This window comes from Elgaria multicarinata, chromosome 8 (assembly GCF_023053635.1).
Source record: "Elgaria multicarinata webbii isolate HBS135686 ecotype San Diego chromosome 8, rElgMul1.1.pri, whole genome shotgun sequence".
Taxonomy (NCBI): domain Eukaryota; kingdom Metazoa; phylum Chordata; class Lepidosauria; order Squamata; family Anguidae; genus Elgaria; species Elgaria multicarinata.
In genome coordinates this window covers 83,968,535-83,988,735 of record NC_086178.1, presented here as the reverse complement: position 1 = coordinate 83,988,735, position 20,201 = coordinate 83,968,535, and the positions used below count along the sequence as shown (strand labels likewise).

Sequence of the window (20,201 nt, the reverse complement as noted above, 5' to 3'; positions counted from 1 at the left end):
GCAAGGCTCCATACCAAATGAGAAGTTGTGTTCAGGTTCTCAGCTAGTGGGAATCTTAAGGGGTTCTGGCCCTTTCAACTGACTGGCCCTTCCAAACTTTGTGGTACTGGCCATAACAACTGTAAAAGAATATGCATAGGGATGTATAAAGAGACAAATTTGGTTCCCATGTGGACAACTACAGTCTCTAGCATGCATGCTGCCCTCTCTGCATTTTTTGCTTAGCAAGCAGCTCAAATGCTGAAACAGCACTATGCTCAGTCCTTCGTGGGAAAGGAAAAGTTAACCTCGCTAGACAGCACTTTTGCCACTTTGGGACCAGTTTTGTCAAGGCTCCACGGGCTGTTGGCAATTCATCTTTGAACTGAAGCATTGGAAATGTTTAATATGAAACTAGACTCATTCAACTGACTGAGAAGAAGCCATTTCTCTGTGCAGAGTGCAGGTTTCGCTGCACAATTTTGCAAGTCACAAAAACGGTAGTATGTTGAAAGGCAATCAAAAATAACCTAAGTAACAATACCTATTCTGAAGTATTTTAATTTCAGTTATTTTAGTTCATTATTGTTAAAGTATTGTCACTGTGATTTCTGAAAAGCACATAATGTACACACAAAGCACTTACCATTGGGATTGCCCACACTCCACCCTTTGCTCTTGCTTCTTTCTTACTATGATGTGGTATTTCTGAAAGCTTAATCATTACACCTCGATTTTGGATTCCCTTCCTGAAGAAGACTGCTTTCATAGCTTATTCCTGACAAGAGAGGATACACCTGGAAGGATCTGAAAATACACATATACCACTTTATAATTAACAACAAAGAGCCTTATGGCACCTTAAAGCCTAACAAATTTATTCCGGCATAAACTTTCATGGACACTATCCTCTTCATCACATGCAAAAGTGGACAGTGGCCATGAAAGCTTGTGCCAGAATGAATAAATTTGTAAGGCTTTAAGGTGCCACAAGTTTTTATTGTTTTTGCTGCTACATATTAACTGAACTAACCCTCCTGAAATTTTTATAATTTACTATAAAAGAAGAGTACATACATGTGGCTCAGAAGTGCCGAAATGGCGTCAGGAAGGCTAAAGCTGTGAATGCGCTGAGATTAGCGAGGGATGCTAAAAGCAATAAAAAGGCTTTCTTCAGATATGTGAGTAGTAAAAGACAGAGGAAAGAAATGGTGCATCAACTGTTTAATGAGGATGGCAAATTGATAACAGACGACAAAGAAAAGGCTGAAGTGCTCAATTCCTACTTTGCCTCGGTCTTCTCCCAAAAGCGGGTCTATGACCCCCCGGGAAAAAGTGAAGCAGAAGTTGAGGGGGCAGGATTGCAGTTTGAGATTGATAAACAAATGGTCAAAGAACACCTAATTTCCTTGAACGAGTTTAAATCTCCAGGGCCCGATGAACTGCATCCTAGAGTAATGAAGGAGCTAGCAGAAGAACTCTCAGAACCTTTGTCTATTATCTTTGCAAAATCATGGATGATGGGTGAGGTGCCGGACAACTGGAGGAGGACTAATGTTGTCCCTATCTTCAAAAAGGGCAAAAAGGAGGAACCTGGGAACTACAGACCAGTCAGTCTGACATCCATCCCTGGGAAAATTCTGGAGCAGATTATAAAGAAGTCAATCTGTAAACACCTTGAAATCAATGCAGTGATTACTGGAAGCCAAAATGGATTTGTCAGGAACAAATCCTGTCAGACTAATTTGATCTCATTTTTTGATAGGATAACCTCCCTTGTGGACTGTGGGAATGCTGTGGACGTCATATATCTTGACTTCAGCAAAGCTTTTGACAAAGTACCACATGACATTCTGATTAACAAACTAGCTAAAAGTGGGCTAGATGGAAAAACTATTAGGTGGATTCACAGTTGGCTACAGAATCGGACTCAAAGAGTACTTATCAATGGAACCTTCTCAAACTGGGGAGAGGCAACGAGTGGGATGCCGCAGGGCTCAGTCCTGGGCCCAGTATTAATGATTTGGACGAGGAGGTGCAGGGAACGCTGATCAAATTTGCAAATGACACAAAATTGGGTGGGATAGCTAATACCCTGGAAGACAGAAACAAACTTCAAAGTGATCTTGATAGGCTGGAGTGCTGGGCTGAAAACAACAGAATGAAATTTAATAGGGATAACTGCCAAGTTCTACATTTAGGGAATAGAAACCAAATGCACAGTTACAAGATGGGGGACACTTGGCTCAGCAATACTACAAACGAGAAAGATCTTGGAATTGCTGTAGATCGCAAGCTGAATATGAGCCAACAGTGTGATATGGCTGCAAGAAAGGCAAATGCTATTTTGGGCTGCATTAATAGAAGTATAGCTTCCAAATCACGTGAGGTACTGGTTCCTCTCTATTCGGCCCTGGTTAGGCCTCATCTAGAGTATTGCGTCCAGTTCTGGGCTCCACAATTCAAGAAGGATGCAGACAAGCTGGAGCGTGTTCAGAGGAGGGCAACCATGATTATCATGGGTCTAGAAACAAAGTCCTATGAAGAGAGACTGAAAGAACTGGGCATGTTTAGCCTGGAGAAGAGAAGATTGAGGGGAGACATGATAGCAGTCTTTAAATACTTAAAAGGTTGTCACACAGAGGAGGGCCAGGATCTCTTCTCGATCCTCCCAGAGTGCAGGACACGGAATAACGGGCTCAAGTTAAAGGAAGCCAGATTCTGACTGGACATCAGGAAAAACTTCCTGACTGTTAGAGCAGTGCGACGGTGGAATCAGTTACCTAGGGAGGTTGTGGGCTCTCCCACACTAGAGGCATTCAAAAGGCAGCTGGACAACCATCTGTCAGGGATGCTTTAGGGTGGATTCCTGCATTGAGCAGGGGGTTGGACTAGATGGCCTTGTAGGCACCTTTCAACTCTGCTATTCTATGATTCTATGATCCTTTACAAAAGCTTCTTCCTTTTTTCCTTGCCTTTTCCCCTGAGGCTTGGGAAGCCACCGTCCTGAAGGCCAGACTGTAGAAATGCTTGAGGGGCAAACATTTAAGCACAAATAGGAGAATGAACTGCAGCTGTTTCGATGTTTCACCCATCAAAGCTCAGCCTCAATAAAATTCCATAGGCAAAGTAAGGCTGTGCTGTTCAGACAGGCAGGAATAGATGTAGATTGACTGAGCTTCTTTTTTGTTTTATTGGTATAATATTGTTGTGTGATGTTTTGTTACCTATTTTAGTTGGGGCACCAATCCTAAGCATCGTTATTAGGGAGTAAGTCCCACTGAACACAGTTGAACATACATCTGAGTAGCATGCATAGGATTGCTCTGACTGAGCATATTTGGGAAATCCATTCAAACATGTCAGCTTGAATCCAAAAAAATATGTGACTAGTTCCTTTTGCCCATGGGAGCTTTGGGTTTGTGTTTCTCTAAACCTGAAAATCTCTTTTGAAACAAGGAAGCTATGACATATGGGAGTCTGCCATTTAAAAGGAGAAAAAGTAGTGATGAGTGAGCTCCCTTTGGGATCAATTTGGTTCTCCCCCATTTCATCCTTGCACCAACCCTTTGAAGTAGCTAAAACATGGCGACTGGCCAAATGAGCTACTTCAAAGGGATTTGAATGTAGGTCTTCCCTGTCCTACTGTAACCATTACACCACACTGGCTCTCATGGGTATCTACCATTTGAAAGGAGAAAACTTGCGATGTACAAGCAGCTTGATTTGGAATCAACTTGGCATTTACAGGTTTTCCCCCAGGAACATTGGGAAAAGCTTGTCCGTTTTCTGAGAGGTCTCTCCCAGATTTTAATGTTAGTGTATGATTGCCACTTTGGAACCGTAGTTTGGTTTTGCCTGTCCTGCAACCTCCCCACAATACTAGCCATGATGGAAAGTCAGGATGGGTTCACACAACATGCTAACACGCCATGGGGTATTGACTCATGTTGTCTGAAAGCAGTGCATTTTTCACAGGGTGGCTTGTTAACCATGTCATATGGTTTATTTTTCTCAAAAAAGCCACCTTGAGAACTCATGGCTTGTTGTTGGGTTGTTCACGATGGTTAACAAGAAACCCTGTGGGGAAAGCACTGAGTTCAGACAGCATAATAACCCACCCCGTGGGAAAAGTGCTCCGTTCAGACAACACAATAACTCATGGTTCAACAAGAACCCACTCTGGATAGGTTAGCATGTTGCGTAAACCCAGCCTCACTTGAAAATTCAATCTTCACTGTTGCCTCCCTTCCGAACTAGAGTTTTAGATCTGGATGGAGGATAGAAACAGACATGATGATTAACTCAAATGGAGAAAATACTCACCAAACAGAAGGCAGCTGTAGGTCACAGCCAATTGGGGACTGATCCAAGTAACAGCTAGACTTAATATTTGAGGGGTGGGAATAGATCTCCCATAGTTGCTTCTTTGACCCTATAACCTTGATAGAACCTAAAACCTAGCTAACACCATTGTGTTTGCAAGTCTTCTCCAGGACTTCTTTCCATAGAAATTATGTTAAGGAAGAAGAGACAGAATGATGCCTTTTGATTGATTCAAGGAGCTGTCCATCTGGAAGCATCCTTAGACAATTACAACTGTAGACTTCGTGGCTTTAACATCGTGCTTGCTTTTTCTCTCCCCACCCCTGTTCCGCTTAACATTCAGCCTGATTATGATATTCTGAAGGACTCAAAAGCTTGCTCTCTATTTTGTGACGTTTTGTTTATCCTACTGTAGATTTTGGGGTTTATTTTAGTATATGGATAGACTTTGCTGGTTATGCTTTTTCTTAGCAATCAATGGGATCTTTATTGCGAGTAAAGAATTAATGTTAAAGAACTTCAATATAGGCACCTACAAAGCAGCTGGTGTTGGGTGCTGGGTCTGTGGAATGCTGACTAAGCACCAAGCACAATCTCGTTTAACGTTATAAGCTGGAGACGAAAATCTGGAGGAAATGATGCTCAGTTCGTCATACAGCCTATCATTATATGCTGGACAAATTCATATGATATAACAAACTAGGTAATTACAAACTCCAGCAACATCAGTAGAACAAAGTCAAAATCTGTAGGAAAAGAATATGCAACAGTCATCGCCTCCACTGTGAACTTACACAGCGGAAATCAAAAGCAGTATGTTGATTATTGTTTGCTGTTAACAAAATCTGGGGGTGAGGGGAACTTAAATTAAACAGTAATGTTCTTTTAAAATATTGGGCATGCTTAAAGTAACTCTTTCGATTCAGGTTACTCTATAAATGAAAAGAACCAACAGTAATAAAAATATATATTCTGGGCTATATTAGGATACAGTGTAAGCTCTGTTTCCACATATTAATCATTGACATTTCTGAGTGAGTAGCAATCACTAGATTAAGCCTTTAACAGCCTTTAATAAATATCAGAAATTAGAAGCCTGTGACCCAATTATGCCCACAGAGGGGTACTGTCAGTCTCATGAATTATCAACACAGGGACAAGAGAAGTGTTCTGAGGGGTTGGACTCAATGGCCTTATAGGCCCCTTCCAACTCTACTATTCTATGATTCTATGAGGGCATGGTATCTGTGCCAAAAGGGCTTGTTGGTAGAGCACTCTTTGGGCCAGGAGACAAAATCTTGGTCCTTCAGCTTGGATGTTGGTATCTTCAAAACAAGCCCACCAAGAAATGCAATTGCTGGCCAGAGCCCTATTTTATCTTACAGTGTGGTTTTCTTTTGTTTCTTTACAAAAAGATCAGTGACATGAAAGACTTCACTTCATTTTTCAAATAGTGAAAATCAATAGATATTGCATAGATTGTAGTCGTGGCAAAGCTGTTTGGGTAGCTGCTTAGCTTTTCATCTTTTCAAATGTAAACTATCCAGCCTCATTCCTCTGTGGGGGGAAAATGTTTCAGTCCATAACAATAGTTTATCTTATCTCAGGGGCAAGCAAGGAAATGACTCAGCATCTTAAATTCAAAATAAAACTTAAGTTTAATACTTAAAAATTCTAAATGTTTGAGAAGGAAGATGGCTAAAAAACAACAACACGGTTTTTAAAATTCTTTATCTTGAAACATGCAACATGTCTAAAAAAATCCCAACATGTCTAAAAAAATCCCACATACACACCTAAAGATATTATGAACGTCCCAATTTAAATATTTTTTAGCTGTGTGTAACTTCTAAAACCTGTGGGAAGCTGTTTAGCATCTTATCTATTTTTTCATCCATCAGTTATCAAGCTAGGAATTTCTAGTTAGGTGAGACTGTAAATGTAGTCGTAAGCTAGTATCTTCTGAGTTTGTGGTAGGTAATACATATAAACTCTGTGTCCCAAATAAAGGCAAAGAGCTTTAATTCTTTAAATCCTAAGGAAGAAAGTCAGCACAGCAAAGCGTCTTTGTTTATCCCTAGGATAGTGTGAAAGGCTTTCTATAGGACAACTAACTGATGACAAAATCAAAGGAGAAAATAAAGCTTGAATATACAAGGTGTTAACCTAGATATGAAATAGGCTTATACATTTACATTTAATGAAATTATTAAGGTTGCACTGTTTAATCACTCTGGTAGATTCTTCAGTCTAAAAACCTCCTGATCCATGGAAAAGGTGGTTCTCATGAATCAGTCAACAGATTTGTTTTAAATGGTTAAAAAAAACACCCAGAAACCCCACAAATGCTTAGAAAAAGTACTCACACAGGAGGAGCTCTCTTGGAAGAGGATGCTTGCTACGTCACATACATCTAAATCATAACAAAGTATATTAGGAGTTGTATCTGATGGTGATTTTGCCTTTGCTTCCACCAAATCAATTCAGGACACTCAATTTTCCCAGATCCCCACTCCTATATTTAACCCCCCCCCCCCCGTCTGCTCTTTAAAAGCTGCTCCTCGGAATTGTGAGACCATCTAGAACAGGATGAGAAATAACACAGAAGGCTTAAGAATGTAAGGGGACCAGCAGAAACTGGGTGCTCCAATCTGCATGAGCAGAAGCACTTTCAGCTAATTTGAAGCAGCCATTGGCTAGAAACCTGTATTTTTGGCTTTAATTGCTCAAATAATTTCTATGCCCAATGCCTGGATGGAGAAATCCTTGTTGATTAATCACATCTTGTAATCAGTTAATTAAATTTGCATAAATTGGCAAATGGGTAAAATTTGTATGGACTAACAGAGTAAGATTTATTCAATCAGGCTGCAGCCCTAGAAATTATTTGTTTATACAAATTCCTTTCATGTGCCATGGCTAGTGGCTTGTCCACTTTAACATCTTATTTTTGCAATAATATATTGTAGAATTCAGCAAGATCCCACTTTCAGCTAGCATAAACATGGCCCTAGAGTAGATGTCATATTTGAAAGGGGGGTTGTTTTGAAAGACAAGGGGTAGATTTGCTTGTGTTTTTTTCAGTGAGACAAAACTGAGCAAGGATGGAGACATTTAGGGAACATGCTGGCTGGGAAATGCTGGGTATTGTAGGGCTTTTTTCTGTCTGAATATGCCTGGGATTTCACCCTTAGTGTTAGAATAAATGAGATTGGAAATCAGAACTAACAAATAAATTCACAGCAGTTTGGGATTAACAGTAATATGACGTAGAACTAACAATAGACCTAATCATACACATGAAAGCTATGTAATCAAACCAGTTTTGTAGGCTGTTGTAAAACAAATGCAAAACTATTACAGCTTGTCTCTAATGATAAATTTAGGATCAGTGTCCCAACCAGATAGCAATCACCAGGAATGTATGTATGCATCTGCTTGTTTTACAACCTTAGGTCATGGCTCAAGATATACTTAAAACACCTTGCTCTTAACACCTTGCACTTATTTGAAAGTAAATCTCACTCATTTCAAGGGAAGGTAAACATCTTAGTAACTGTGCTTCAGACAGAAGCATAAGGTACCTGTACCTGAGGGAAAGCCTGCCTGCATATTAAGCATATGAAGTAAATGGGGCATATATTTCCTTATTTGTTACAATATTCCATCTATACTAAACAACCCCCCCTCCCAAAGAATCTAACATAAAAACTTTCAGCTAGCCTTTTCAAACCTAGATGAGTTTTGAAAGGGTCTGCATTATGGCTGAATAGCCTAATGGCAGCAAGAAAGTGACAAAACAACTGAGGTGTGCCAAAGTTTTTGCCCTCCCATGCTCCTCACAGCTTTCTGGAGATGGTCAGTGAACATCTGTCTTGCTGAGAAAGCTGGAGACAGACTCCACATGAACCTTTCCTCAGGTAGAAGTTTTAACTGTGTTTGCAGTGGCTCTACTTCAGGTGGATTTTGCGGCACAAGGCCAGGCCTTGCAGACTGGAGACCCACCAAACAACTACCAGAGGAGACAGTGGTGGCTGATTATAGCTGGTGGCAATAGGAAACAGGCACAGTGTCAGCATCAGGCTTGGGCAGCCACATATCCCAAAGATTCTTCCCCCCCTTTTTTTAAACATTTATTAGTTGTGTATACCACCGAACTGGCAAGTGCCCCCCCAAAGGCGATTTACAGCCAAAAACATTTCATTTAGCTGCGACTTTGCTGCACTGTGCATCCATGTTTTAAATGGGGGCGGAGAAGGCTTTTTGCTGCTGCCTTTTATGCTGGGGGTGGAAAAGACTGGAATGACACTGGGAGCAGTATCCAGTGACAGAGCACATACTTTGTATGCAGAAGGTTATAGGTTCATTTCACAACATCTCCAGGTAGGGTTAGGCAAGAATCCTGCCTGAAACCCTGGAGAGCCACTGTGTCAACAATATTTGCCTAGATGGGCCAATGGTCTGACTCCGTATAAGTCAGCTTCCTATGTTCCTACGAGCATGGGGAGAAGCAGGGCAACAGTGGGAGAAAAGTATGGGGTGGGGGTGGGGAATCCGAGCGGCAGCTGCAGAGCAACCATGCTCCCCTCAGACCAGCAGAACACTGAGTATTTGATACAATCCTGCTTTGGAGTAATGTTGGCAGGAACAATATCCATTTGCTATTGTTACTGCTGTCGGTTGCAGCTTTACTCTGACACAACGGTGGAGCTTCAGGGTTGCAATCCTAAACACACAATCAGAAGTAAGTCACACTGAAAGCAATCAGTTCTGCCTTTACACATATGTAGGATTAGAAGGCTGTAGTTTACATTTACACGTGATCCTATCACAAATAATTATTATATGTTTATGAATGCAGTAGTTTATCACTGTGCGTAGCCAATTTGCATTTAATATTGAAGAAATACCCCATAGTCAAGAGGCAGGCTAATTGCTGGAACACTGGAGATTCACTTATGTGTGAATCAAAGATGTAAATAGAGAATGTACCTATTTAAATGGAGAATGTTTTAAAAGAAGTCATAAGTATACAGATATAATAGATGGATAGTGCCATCCATACACAGGGTGCTTTACAAAGAATGAGAGGGTCCCCTGATTGGCTTACAGGCTAATAATAGATACAATAGAAGCACAACAGAAGAAGGGAAATGGAGGCAGGGCTAAACAGGGGAAATATGTGATTATTTCAGTGACATGTAGTAGTAGATCATTAAAACAAATATATAATGTCCCAAAAAGATTCATTGTTTAGAAAGCTTTCTATTCCAGGAGAACATTCAAATAAAAGTGGTAGTGATCAGATAGATAGATAGATAGATAGATAGATAGATAGATAGATAGATATCATGGACACCACTAATGTACTATTTTGAAATGCTCTATGGGGTTGTATGTTTGTTTGTTTATTACATTTTTATACCGCCCAATAGCCGAAGATTTATCTAGGGGAAATAGATATACTTGTTTTATGCTGTGAAGAAGAGGTTCATATTCATGGCAGTGTGGCTGACACAACTATAGAATATTTTAATGATAATTTTATTGCCACACAAGTCTTATCCCCTGAATGCTAACATTTCCAGAATTTCCAAGTTAATCACAGGCTTGCAGAAATATGAGAGACAGATCTTAAATAACCAGTATATAATCTTTACTGGACATAAATTTAATGTACACCAACAAGTGGTACTGTAACAATTATTTCCAATGCATGAGGTGCTTTTCAGATACCTCTCTTAACCACCCTGTAAGATTAACTATATGTTACATAGAAACAGGTGTAATTGAATCCTGACAGCCCTTTCTTTGTGGTGGGTACAGCAGGATGGGAAAGCTGCTTCACAGATGAACATTTTGGAGTGAAGAGACAGGGGAAAGGATGGTTAATCCCACTTCCCCACTTCATTGGAAAAAGGCCATTGGGGTATGGTTTGTGTGCTCTGGTTAAAGGGCAGTGTGAAGATCCATCTTCATATCTGCATCACATAGACCCCTATTTAAATAGGTACAGCATTACCTATTTAAAGTTTATAGCATTATGATATGGAATTAACACTTTAAAATTGAACATCTATACCTGGGAAGTAGCCACCGGCTGTCTCGAGGAGCTGTCCTCAAATACCCTCTCCCTATATAACAGTTCCTACTGATTTCAAGAAAAATTGAGTGATGTTAGACTGTTGCAACAAAAACAAAAAAGTCCTATGGCACTTTACAGCTAACAAATTTTAATTTGTTAGTCTTTAAGGTGGCACATGGGACTCTTTTGTTGCTTTAGCTTTTACCAAGCCACTATCAACCTACCTCCATTCTACAGGTGCTCACATAAGAGTTTTGTAAATCCTTGTTGGAAGTAATGGTGAAACTTAATGCCTCGTATCTTTTTCAAAAATATGGAAAAATTGCCCTACTTCAAGGCTACTGGGAAACCCTCTGATCTGACCTAAAAACGCACCTGCCTTCCTCAGCTGGCTTGGGGGGTTACTGGGAGTTGTAGTCCAACACATCTGGAGGGCATCAGGTTGCAGAAGGTTTATCTAGCAGATGAAGAAGAGTAAAGTTCACTGTGGCCAATATTTTTGACAATGTGCCTCAAGCCAAGTACATAATATGAGATGTCACTTCAGTGTGCGCATATGTACCCCACCTATGCCCCAGAGCAACTTTCCCCAACCTGGTGCCCTCCAGATGTGTTCATCTACAACTCCCAGCACACCCCGTAAGCATGGCTGCCTGGGGATGCTGGGAATTGTAATCGAACACGTTTGGAGGGTGCCAGGCTGGAGAAAGCTACCGTAGTGTGTAATTTTGTTCTGGGGTACAGAGCAGAGAGGCACACGTTATCGCTTGACTCTGCCAGAGTTGGAGCCTTGTGACTCGTCCTACTTCTTTCCAGGTGTAACAGAAATCCCCATTGCTGTGGCACATGCTACCCGCCGCCACCCATGGTACAGCCTGTGGTGGATCAGCGTCCTTCATAACTGCTTCAAATGAGTTCAGGACTGACGGAGTTCAAAGGGAACTGCTTTGAACGGGCTGAGCCCAGGTGAGGGTGACTGTGTGCGCGTGTGTCAGAGAGAAGCGCCGCCGCCGAGGCTGTGGCGCAGGCCGACTTGATTTGGGGCTGTCCCATTGGCCTCAGCCGGAATGGGGAAGGTACCAGGAGGGCGGCGCGGCGCGGCACTGGCAGCCCGGCCAAGTGAGGGTGAGGGAGGCCGCGCCTGCTCTTTCCCTTTCTCTTTCGCTGGTGGCAGGGGCTGAGGCAGGCGGCAGCCGCCAGGTATGAGGCAGGAGGTTGGAAGGGGACGACGCGCTGGGCAGAGAAAGCGGGAGCGCTTGTGAGGAGGGAGATTAAAAAAGAGAGGGGTGGGTGGGGGGAAGTCCCGGTCGCAGCCCTGACATGGTGCCAGGCTGTGAGAGAAACTGCCCATGGCGCGGAGGAAGCGGATTCCCTCAGGAGCGGTTATAATGGGGGTTGAGGGAAGAGAAATGGGTGGCTTCACAAACAACGCACCCCTGTCTCCCAACGTCCCATTTGTAAATCCATGTTTTTACAGGCTGCTGCCAGCGAGAAAGGAGACATTCGCTCTGCGGATGGCAGGAAAGGGCTTCCTTCCTAAACAGAGCGGCCCCCTCAGAGTCCGCAGGAGAGGCACCGGCTTTTTTTCTTCCTCTCCATTTCGCCTGTCCCTCAAGCTCTTACCACAAACTCTGGAGTACAACTGTCTTCCCCATTATAACCAGAAAGAAAAGCCATTTGTTCCTCTGGCCAATTCATACATCTTTTGATTTTGGTGTTGTATCACCTTTTGTTGTCAGACTTTCATTTTCTGGGTTTTATTTTGTGTGTATGTGTGTATATGTTACAGGGCTCAAAGATGTCTAACTCTAAAAAGAAGCAGAGGTTAGGAATCGTGACCCCCTGAGAACCCTTGGATTCTGATCAAATGCCTCGAGAAGTCCAGCTGCAAACAGCAGCTCAGCAACTCCTGTGATCCTGTCACCTTCGCCTTCCAAATTCACGGCTCCGGTCCAAACATTTTCTTGCCACAGCTTGTGCCACGAATGGCTACCCAGAGGAAACACTTTGTGAAAGATTTCAATCCCCATATCACCTGTTGTATCTGTAAAGGATATCTTATCAAACCAACTACAGTAACTGAGTGCCTCCATACTTGTAAGTAGGATTTTGTGAGGCATCTTATCTTTGGAACAAAATGCTGTTTGCTCCAATTAATGCTACTAATAGTTCATCAGTCTCCGGATGACTGGCGTATGAATCATAAAAATGCCTGGTATTTATATAGCATACATTTCAAATACTCAAAGCGCACCATATGCAGAAAATGTTGGAATTATTCCTTAACATTGATAATTTTGAAGGGTTGATGGAAGTTTTGCTAGATAGAATATCAGCGGAGAGTACTCTTTAGGGGAATTTAGATTCTGTACATTTTACACTTTTTCCTGGATCTGCCTGTGCTTTCCTAAAAGGGGGCTAATAGTGAAATGTCACTAAGCTGTGAGACTGCAGATATTTGTACAAAACCCAAAATGACACGGAGTGGCATTAAGCGGTGGATCCTGGACAAAGTTCAGTGCTCTTGATGGTTATTTTAAGAAATAGCAACCTATGAACATTTCATTCTGAAGTCCATGAGTTCTCCATTCTAGTATCTCTACTTCACTCAGAAAGATTGAAGTAGTAACCTGATCTACAAATCTACATTCTAAGACATCTTTACATGGTAAGCATTTTTGCCACATGTATACCAAAATGGTAAGCATTTTGCTACATGAGTACAGCAAAAATTGTATATAGAACGGTCTAGAGGTAAATTATACATTTCTACTGCTGAAACTAAGTAGTTCTGGTCCTATAAACTGCTTGGGTGGAAAATTGTGGTCTTGAAAAATGAAATCTTAATTTTAGTTAATATTAAAATATCATAGCTCTATATTATGTATCTCCATGCATGCTCTGATGTACACATCGAGCTCCATTACAAGCTAGCTTCTCCATTGGTTTTAAGTTTGGAAGTAGTTTGGCACTAGTAAATCAGCAGATTTTACTATGGTGCTGGTGACAGTGCTGGAGAGAAAATTAGCAAGATTTGTATTCGTATTGAAGGGAACTTGTGATGTATTTGTCTAGCGTCATTAGGTATGCTCAGGTCTAGCTAGCATCATTAGGTATGCTCTTTCAAATGACAGCATTTGATGCCTCACAATCATGACTCTGGTTTGCATTTTTTGCCTAAAATGCATTTCTTATCTGATTTTTCAGTTTGTAAGAGTTGTATTGTGCAGCATTTTGAAGACAGCAATGACTGTCCCAGATGTGGCAATCAAGTGCATGAGACCAATCCATTAGAAATGTTACGGTAAGAGGATATTAAATACAAATTTTAATGAAAGCCATAGCTTAATGGGATAGAGAAAACCAGAGAGACAAAATTGAAAATTAATAGCCATTTGTAAAAATGTTATATTGACAAGATTATGGAATTTTAGATAACTGAAATCCATAGAATGTAAAATAATTTTTTGTTATTATTAGAAAATGTTGCTCCAACCCTGCTAACATGTAAAGCTGAAACCACATGTGCATTCTAAAGTGTTTTAAATTGTTGCTTGGAAATCTTCCCCATTTTCTGTTAATATGAAATATGACAATTCACAAATTATACTTTTCCTTGGATTTAAATGTCATCAAATGCATCCCTCCAATTAGTCTATGAGCACACATTCCTTCACTTGCCTACTATGGATGCTATCCCATAGTATCTTGCAACCACACTGAGATGCATTCCTATAATATAGTTTGCAACCAAGACATTTCACGTTACCTGCCTGCCCACTCCTCTGCTCCTAGCAGTGCAAAATACTTGCATTGAATAAATTTCACCTACATGGTGCCTTGTCAGATTATTTTCTTTTTTTAAAATTAAAGTATTACTAAAGTGTACCATTGCTGGTGCAGACACACATGGCCTTTAAAAGAAACAAATCTACAATGTGCTTGGGAATTGGAGATATGGAGGGAGGCAGGATGGAGAGGATGCAGGCAACTAATATGAATGTTTCAAACTCCATAATCATGAGCATGGACAAAAAATATTGTTGGGAAAGCAAAGCCACTGCCAGGGAAGCATGCCGGCTTCTGCTGTTGAGCTCCCTGTTCCTTTGCTGAATTTGCAGCCTCTCTTCCTTCACCCAGCGCTCTGCAAAATTATTGCATTGTTAAGAAGGCAAAAATGTGATGGCAAAATTATCTTACTTTTAAGATATAGTGAGTTTGAATAAATGCTTTCCATAGGAGGAGGAGAAGTTAAAGTGTAAAATGGGGGGAAAGTGGGGGGATAGGACGTTGTTTGGTTTCAATGGTTGTTAGTTGCAACTGATTTTAATTTGATCAGCATCAATGTATTTGGAGATTTGAAATTTTTGAAACGAATAAAATGAATCGTTTATTGCTGAAAAACAGTGTAAGCCCAAGAGATGTAGAAAAGTCTTCTTTATACTACGTTTCATGGTAGCATTACTACAGAATAGTAACAAAACTTTAGGGAAAGACATATAAAATAAAGAGGATCATCATACAAGCATTTTATAACACGCTCATTACTGGCTACTTACAGATGTCCACGGGTCCTTTTGATGATGCCATCTGCCTCCCATGCATCTCCTACTCCTTCTAGTCCTTTTTCCCTGAAAAAATAAGACCCAGAAAATCCGTCTTTTTGGATTTGAAGTAAAACATGACACCATCTCCTGCTGTGTGCAGGAAAACAGTGCTGGGGGAGGGGGGGAGAAGTCCACTGAATGGGCCAAGCTGTCTTTGTTTACTTCCTCTTTCTTCAGCATCTGAAGAAAGAGGAAGCTGCTTCTCCCTATTGTGGGACAGGAGCATGATTCAAAGCAATTGGTGGGAAACACAATTCCCACCACCACTGTCTGAAGAACCTCAAAAAGAGGATGCACACTGCTACAAGGCTGGTTTTGCAATTGTATGCTGAATCAAAACATCAACCTTGCTCCTCACCGTGTTCCCCCTTGTTTGCTTGCCCATATACTACTGCTACCTCTGTTTCTCATCTGGCTGGAGAAAGATAATAGTTTGTGCCTTGAATGGCTACCTACAGGAAGCACTTCATGAAAGATTTCAGTCTCCACATAATCGTATGAATAGCTTCACAAACAACAGTAACTGTACCTGTGCTGTTCCCACCTCAGATACCCAGTTGCAGGGCATTTTGTTAACTTTTTCCAGCTGTGGGAGATGGCGGCGGCAGCAGCAGCAGAAAGGCAGAGAGTGGGTGAGGCAAGACTGATTGCTTGAACCAGCGTTTGATTCATTGCGTTCTCCTCTGTTAATTTAGTTGTGAAACTGTGCTCAAAGCACAGGTGACATATGTGCTATGTGTCGAATTGAGAGTGTCTTTACCCTTAAGTAACTTTTATGTACATAATTTTATTATAAATCTCACTTGAGCAGGTGTGGATCAAAAAAGGCAAGATCTCTGCTCAGTCTACATCTAAACTTATTTATAGATAATATCAGCTGACCATGGATACTATCCAGTTTCATTAAAATCAATGGCAGTTGAAGTGACTTGTCTCCAGCATGTTCTCTGTGTTTCAGCAGTGCCTTAGGACACAGCTGGTCTATTGACTCTACACTGGTAAGCTGACCAGGCAGTTAGTAGATTTTTGTGAATTGCTCCTCTCCAGAAGAGTGTTGCAATCTGATTCCTTTGAGGGAAAATTTTATCTTTTAGCTGATTGGTCCCTGTGAGCAGTTCATTCATGTGGCCTGAAATCTTGCATCCGTTAAACGCACAGAAGCCATTGTGAAATCAATGGCAAGACTGCAAATATAATTTAATTGCAGGACTATAACCAACCATGTTTATTTAGCATGATGTGCAAACCGGGAACTCAGGCTTGTGTCTCTGGCTTGATTTATTTCTCCAACTTGCCAGGGGAGAAACAAGTCAGAGTGCCTGTTTTGCAGTTCACGAACCCTCCCATAGTTTGACCCTAATATAATGGGTTTTACAAAAAGAGACATGCCTGCTTTACATGAAAATTATAGCCAGGGCTGTGTGTACTTTGCTTTTAAGAAAAAAATAATTACTATGAAGAAAAGATGAGATCCTGCATAAATGATGCAAATTAAGCAAATATGCACAATTTCCCACATTTTGCACAAATCATTCTGCCATTTTTAAACTATTCCTGAAATGCTCCAGGAGCATGAGTTTTACACATTCTGTTGTTGGTTTTTGTAGGATGGCAATACATATACAGCTCAGATTAAAATGGCTTAATGTTGTAAATACTTAACTAATATAGTATTTTTCAATCAATCTTTACTGATTAGAAAACAGTTTGAAGGTTGAGGGGTAGAATTTATAATTATGGGCATAATTCATCCTATTTTAGTTACAGTACCAGCACATGGAGGGATTACCGCAGGGCTCAATAGAGCCCTGCTTTCCCTCTCTGCCATCATTTTCCTCCTCCGCTCTTACAAAGTGCTTGGCATACTGTATCAGGAGTTCTGTGCATACCTCTTAAATCTTCATCTAGCTCTTCCTCTTGGCTGGTCAGGCTCTGAACATGCATCACAAGCAGGTGATCTTATTTATTTATTTTTACTTAAAACATTTATATATGATCACCTGTTATGTAGAAGAGGCACCTAAATTCAGCCTGTGCTGTCTTAAGCAGACCAAGAGGAAGTATACTATGAACACAACCCCAAATATGCACTTTTCTTGATTGATTGTGCTTTTAAACTGTCTAATAACCCGTGTTTTCTTACTGGTTTGATTTGTAACAGTGTTTAACAGATATTTAGCAGAATTAGAACAGATTAGCATCATCAAATTGTAGAGTTGGAAGGGACCTAGGCGGCCATATTGTCTAAACCCCTGCTTAGTGCAGAACCTGCAATGTCAATGTGGGATGCAGCTACAGCATCTCTGACTGATAGGCATCTACCTTCTGCTTAAAAGTCTCCATCAAAGGAGAGCCCACTACCTTCTGAGGCAGTCTGTTATACTATCAAACAGCTTGCATCAGAAAGTTTCTCCTAACGTTCATCAAAAAGTCTGCTTCCCTACAATTTCCACCCCTTGGTTCCAAGTCTTGCCGTCTAGCAGCAGGGAATAAGTCTGTTCCATCATAAGCATGACAACCCTTCAGCTATTTGAAGACAGCTATCACATCTCCCCTTAGTCTTCTCCAAGCTAAATATACCAGCTCTTTCAACTGTTCCTCATAGGACTTGCCTTCACGGCCCCTCATCACCCTTCTCTGTGCACATGCCAGTATATTAGTGTCCTCCTTAAAATGTAGCACCTAGAACTGGACACAGTACTCCAGATGCAGCCTGACTAGCGCTAAGTAGAGTGAAACGATTATTTCTGAGATCTTGGACACTATGCTTATGTTAATGAAGTCTAAGATTGCATTAGCTTTTTTAGCAGTTGCATGACACTCCTGGGTAATGTTCAGCTTCTGATCCACCTAAATCCTTTTCACACGTGCTATTGCCGCCCTAATATTAAGTCACACTTTGCATATTTAGTTTCTCTGAAGAAAGAGCTCTTATGAAATAGGCTCAGGATATGTTTCATTGCCATCTAATGCTTTTTATTAAACCTCATACTGATATTATCTTGGGAGATATTGAACATATATTCCCCGTCATGAAAATATACTGTGGGGAGTTGCAATTGGCTCCCACACATGGTTTGTGCTTCTACAATGACATGGACTACAAGGCAGAAGCAGCTACAAGCTCATTTTTTAACATGTGCCCACTTCAACTACTTTATACTTATTTATTTATTTATTTGTTTAAAGCATTTTTATAGCGCTGCCTCACCATTTCTGGCATCGAGGCGCTTTACAATAACATATAAAACAATTCCATTAAACCCCTCAACCCACATTAAGACAATTCCATTAAAACCCTCACCCTCAAACCATTAAAAGCCCTCAACCCCAATTTAAACCACCCCCTCCCCAAACTCTTGTGAAAATGTATTTGTATTTGTGCTTTTAACCTGTTGGTTGTCTTACTATGGTTTTAATTTTTGTGAACCGCCCAGAGAGCTTCAGCTATTGGGCGGTATAGAAATGTAATAAATAAATAAATAAATAAAAAATAAAATAAAAACGCCTTACAAAGGTGTTTGAAACAATTGAGAGTGGGAGCCTGTCTAATCTCCAGTGGCACATTATTCCATAACCGGGGGCCAGCCACTGAAAAAGCCCTGGCCCCCGCACATTCCAATTTGTAGCGGGGGACCATCAGGGCACCCTGCTCCTGAGAGCAAGTCTGCCAATGGTGAGACACAGGAGAGAGGCAAGTGCTCAAGTATCCAGGACCCAAGCAATGCAGGGCTTTATACATAGTCAACAAGACCTTGTAGCGCACCCTAGCAGCCACCTGCAGCCAATGGAGCTCTTGAAGCACCAAAGTGATAGAAGACCACTTTGGGAGCCCCTTGACCAACCTGGCTGCTGCATTTTGTACAGCCTGTAGGCGTTGGATTTGCTTCAAAGGAAGCCCTGTATATAACAGGTTGCAATAGTCCAGTCTGGAAAGAACCAGGGCCTGGACTGCGGTGGTAAGATCAGCCTCTGACAGAAAGGGGCGAACTTGGCGGAGCACATGTAGTTGATTAAAGCAACTCCGAACCACGGCCCCCACCTGTGATGACATAGTTAGGGACTGGTCAATAATAACACCCAGGTCCCGCACCTCAGTCATAATCCTTGGTCAGATTCCTGAAATAGGCAGATTTACGAGCTCCTGCCTCAAATCTGACAGCCACTGACCTTGGCCAATCACCATCAGCTCAGTCGTCTCCGGGTTAAGCTTTAGTTTACATCCAGTTACAGATCTCAGCCAGGGACCAAGACAGAGTAGCAACTGCCTCACCGAGGTCAGACCCCACCGAGATGTAAAGCTGGTATACTTATTACTGTATAATAAGCAGTATACTTATTACTGATTCTATATCAACTCATTTTGTCTCGTATAGGAAGCAGATTGTACTTTCCCAAACTTCAGATAGCTGAGGCACACTTTTTTTCTGTATTAAAATTGGAGGCATACTTGACATTTCCACTTGAACAAGTTTACTTTTAGATTGTAAAATTTAGGTACAGTAAGGTTGCAACTATGCCCACTTAGCCAAGGGAAAGCCCCGTTAAATTCAGTGGGACTTACTTTTAAGTAGACATGTAGGACTGTGCTGTAAAAATATGAATTTTGCACCTGTATTTCTCTACAAGTTAGTATTCTGGAGATACCTCCTATTAGTACAGGTAATTTTGCTATGTCTCTGAATGATCAACATTCTCAGTGTAATCAGAGCTACTGCAAAGATATTGTACAATTGTCACTCCCAAGCAAAAGCTGATTGGAAAAAGACAAGGGCAGAGCAGTGAACACACAGACACACAGTGGACAGTGAGTTCTGTAGGCTCACAGAACTTTTTTTTATTAGTGTGTGTGTGTGTGTATTGACATAGCTTACTGTTTGGGAGTAAGTGGCTTAAGTCATTGCTGCCAAAAATAATGTTCTGGAATATTTCTTTTACTATTTTCCTTTGAATTTCTACAGTCTAAAATGTTCGTTTTAACAACAAACTTTAAAATAAATTAATAAATAAATCTTAAATCTTTTGACTTCTTTAAAAAAAATATCTTCTCTCCCCAAGGCTGGATAACACATTAGAGGAAATTATATTTAAGTTGGTTCCAGGACTTCGAGAACGTAAGTTTTCTCTCTCTCTTAAGATTGCTGCTTTATTTTTTCTGCATTCCTGTTGATATTCTAGCATTATTGATCTGAAATACCACGCTG

General features: G+C 41.0%; 1 protein-coding gene across 5 annotated transcripts in view; it reads left to right on the top strand.

Moving 5' to 3' along the window:
* PCGF5 (polycomb group ring finger 5) overlaps nucleotides 1-20,201 on the top strand; it is a 56,290-nt gene that overhangs the window by 14,520 nt on the left and 21,569 nt on the right. For 3 of the 5 annotated variants that reach the window (XM_063132906.1, XM_063132905.1, XM_063132901.1), the window contains exons 2-4: nucleotides 12,180-12,487; nucleotides 13,598-13,694; nucleotides 20,056-20,111. In XM_063132906.1, the coding sequence (XP_062988976.1) occupies nucleotides 12,376-12,487; nucleotides 13,598-13,694; nucleotides 20,056-20,111 (265 nt within the window). In that variant the 5' untranslated portion in view covers nucleotides 12,180-12,375. Of the gene's footprint in view, nucleotides 1-11,263; nucleotides 11,357-11,563; nucleotides 11,591-12,179; nucleotides 12,488-13,597; nucleotides 13,695-20,055; nucleotides 20,112-20,201 lie in introns of those variants that run through there. The other 2 variants (XM_063132903.1, XM_063132902.1) reach the window with 2 other exon arrangements.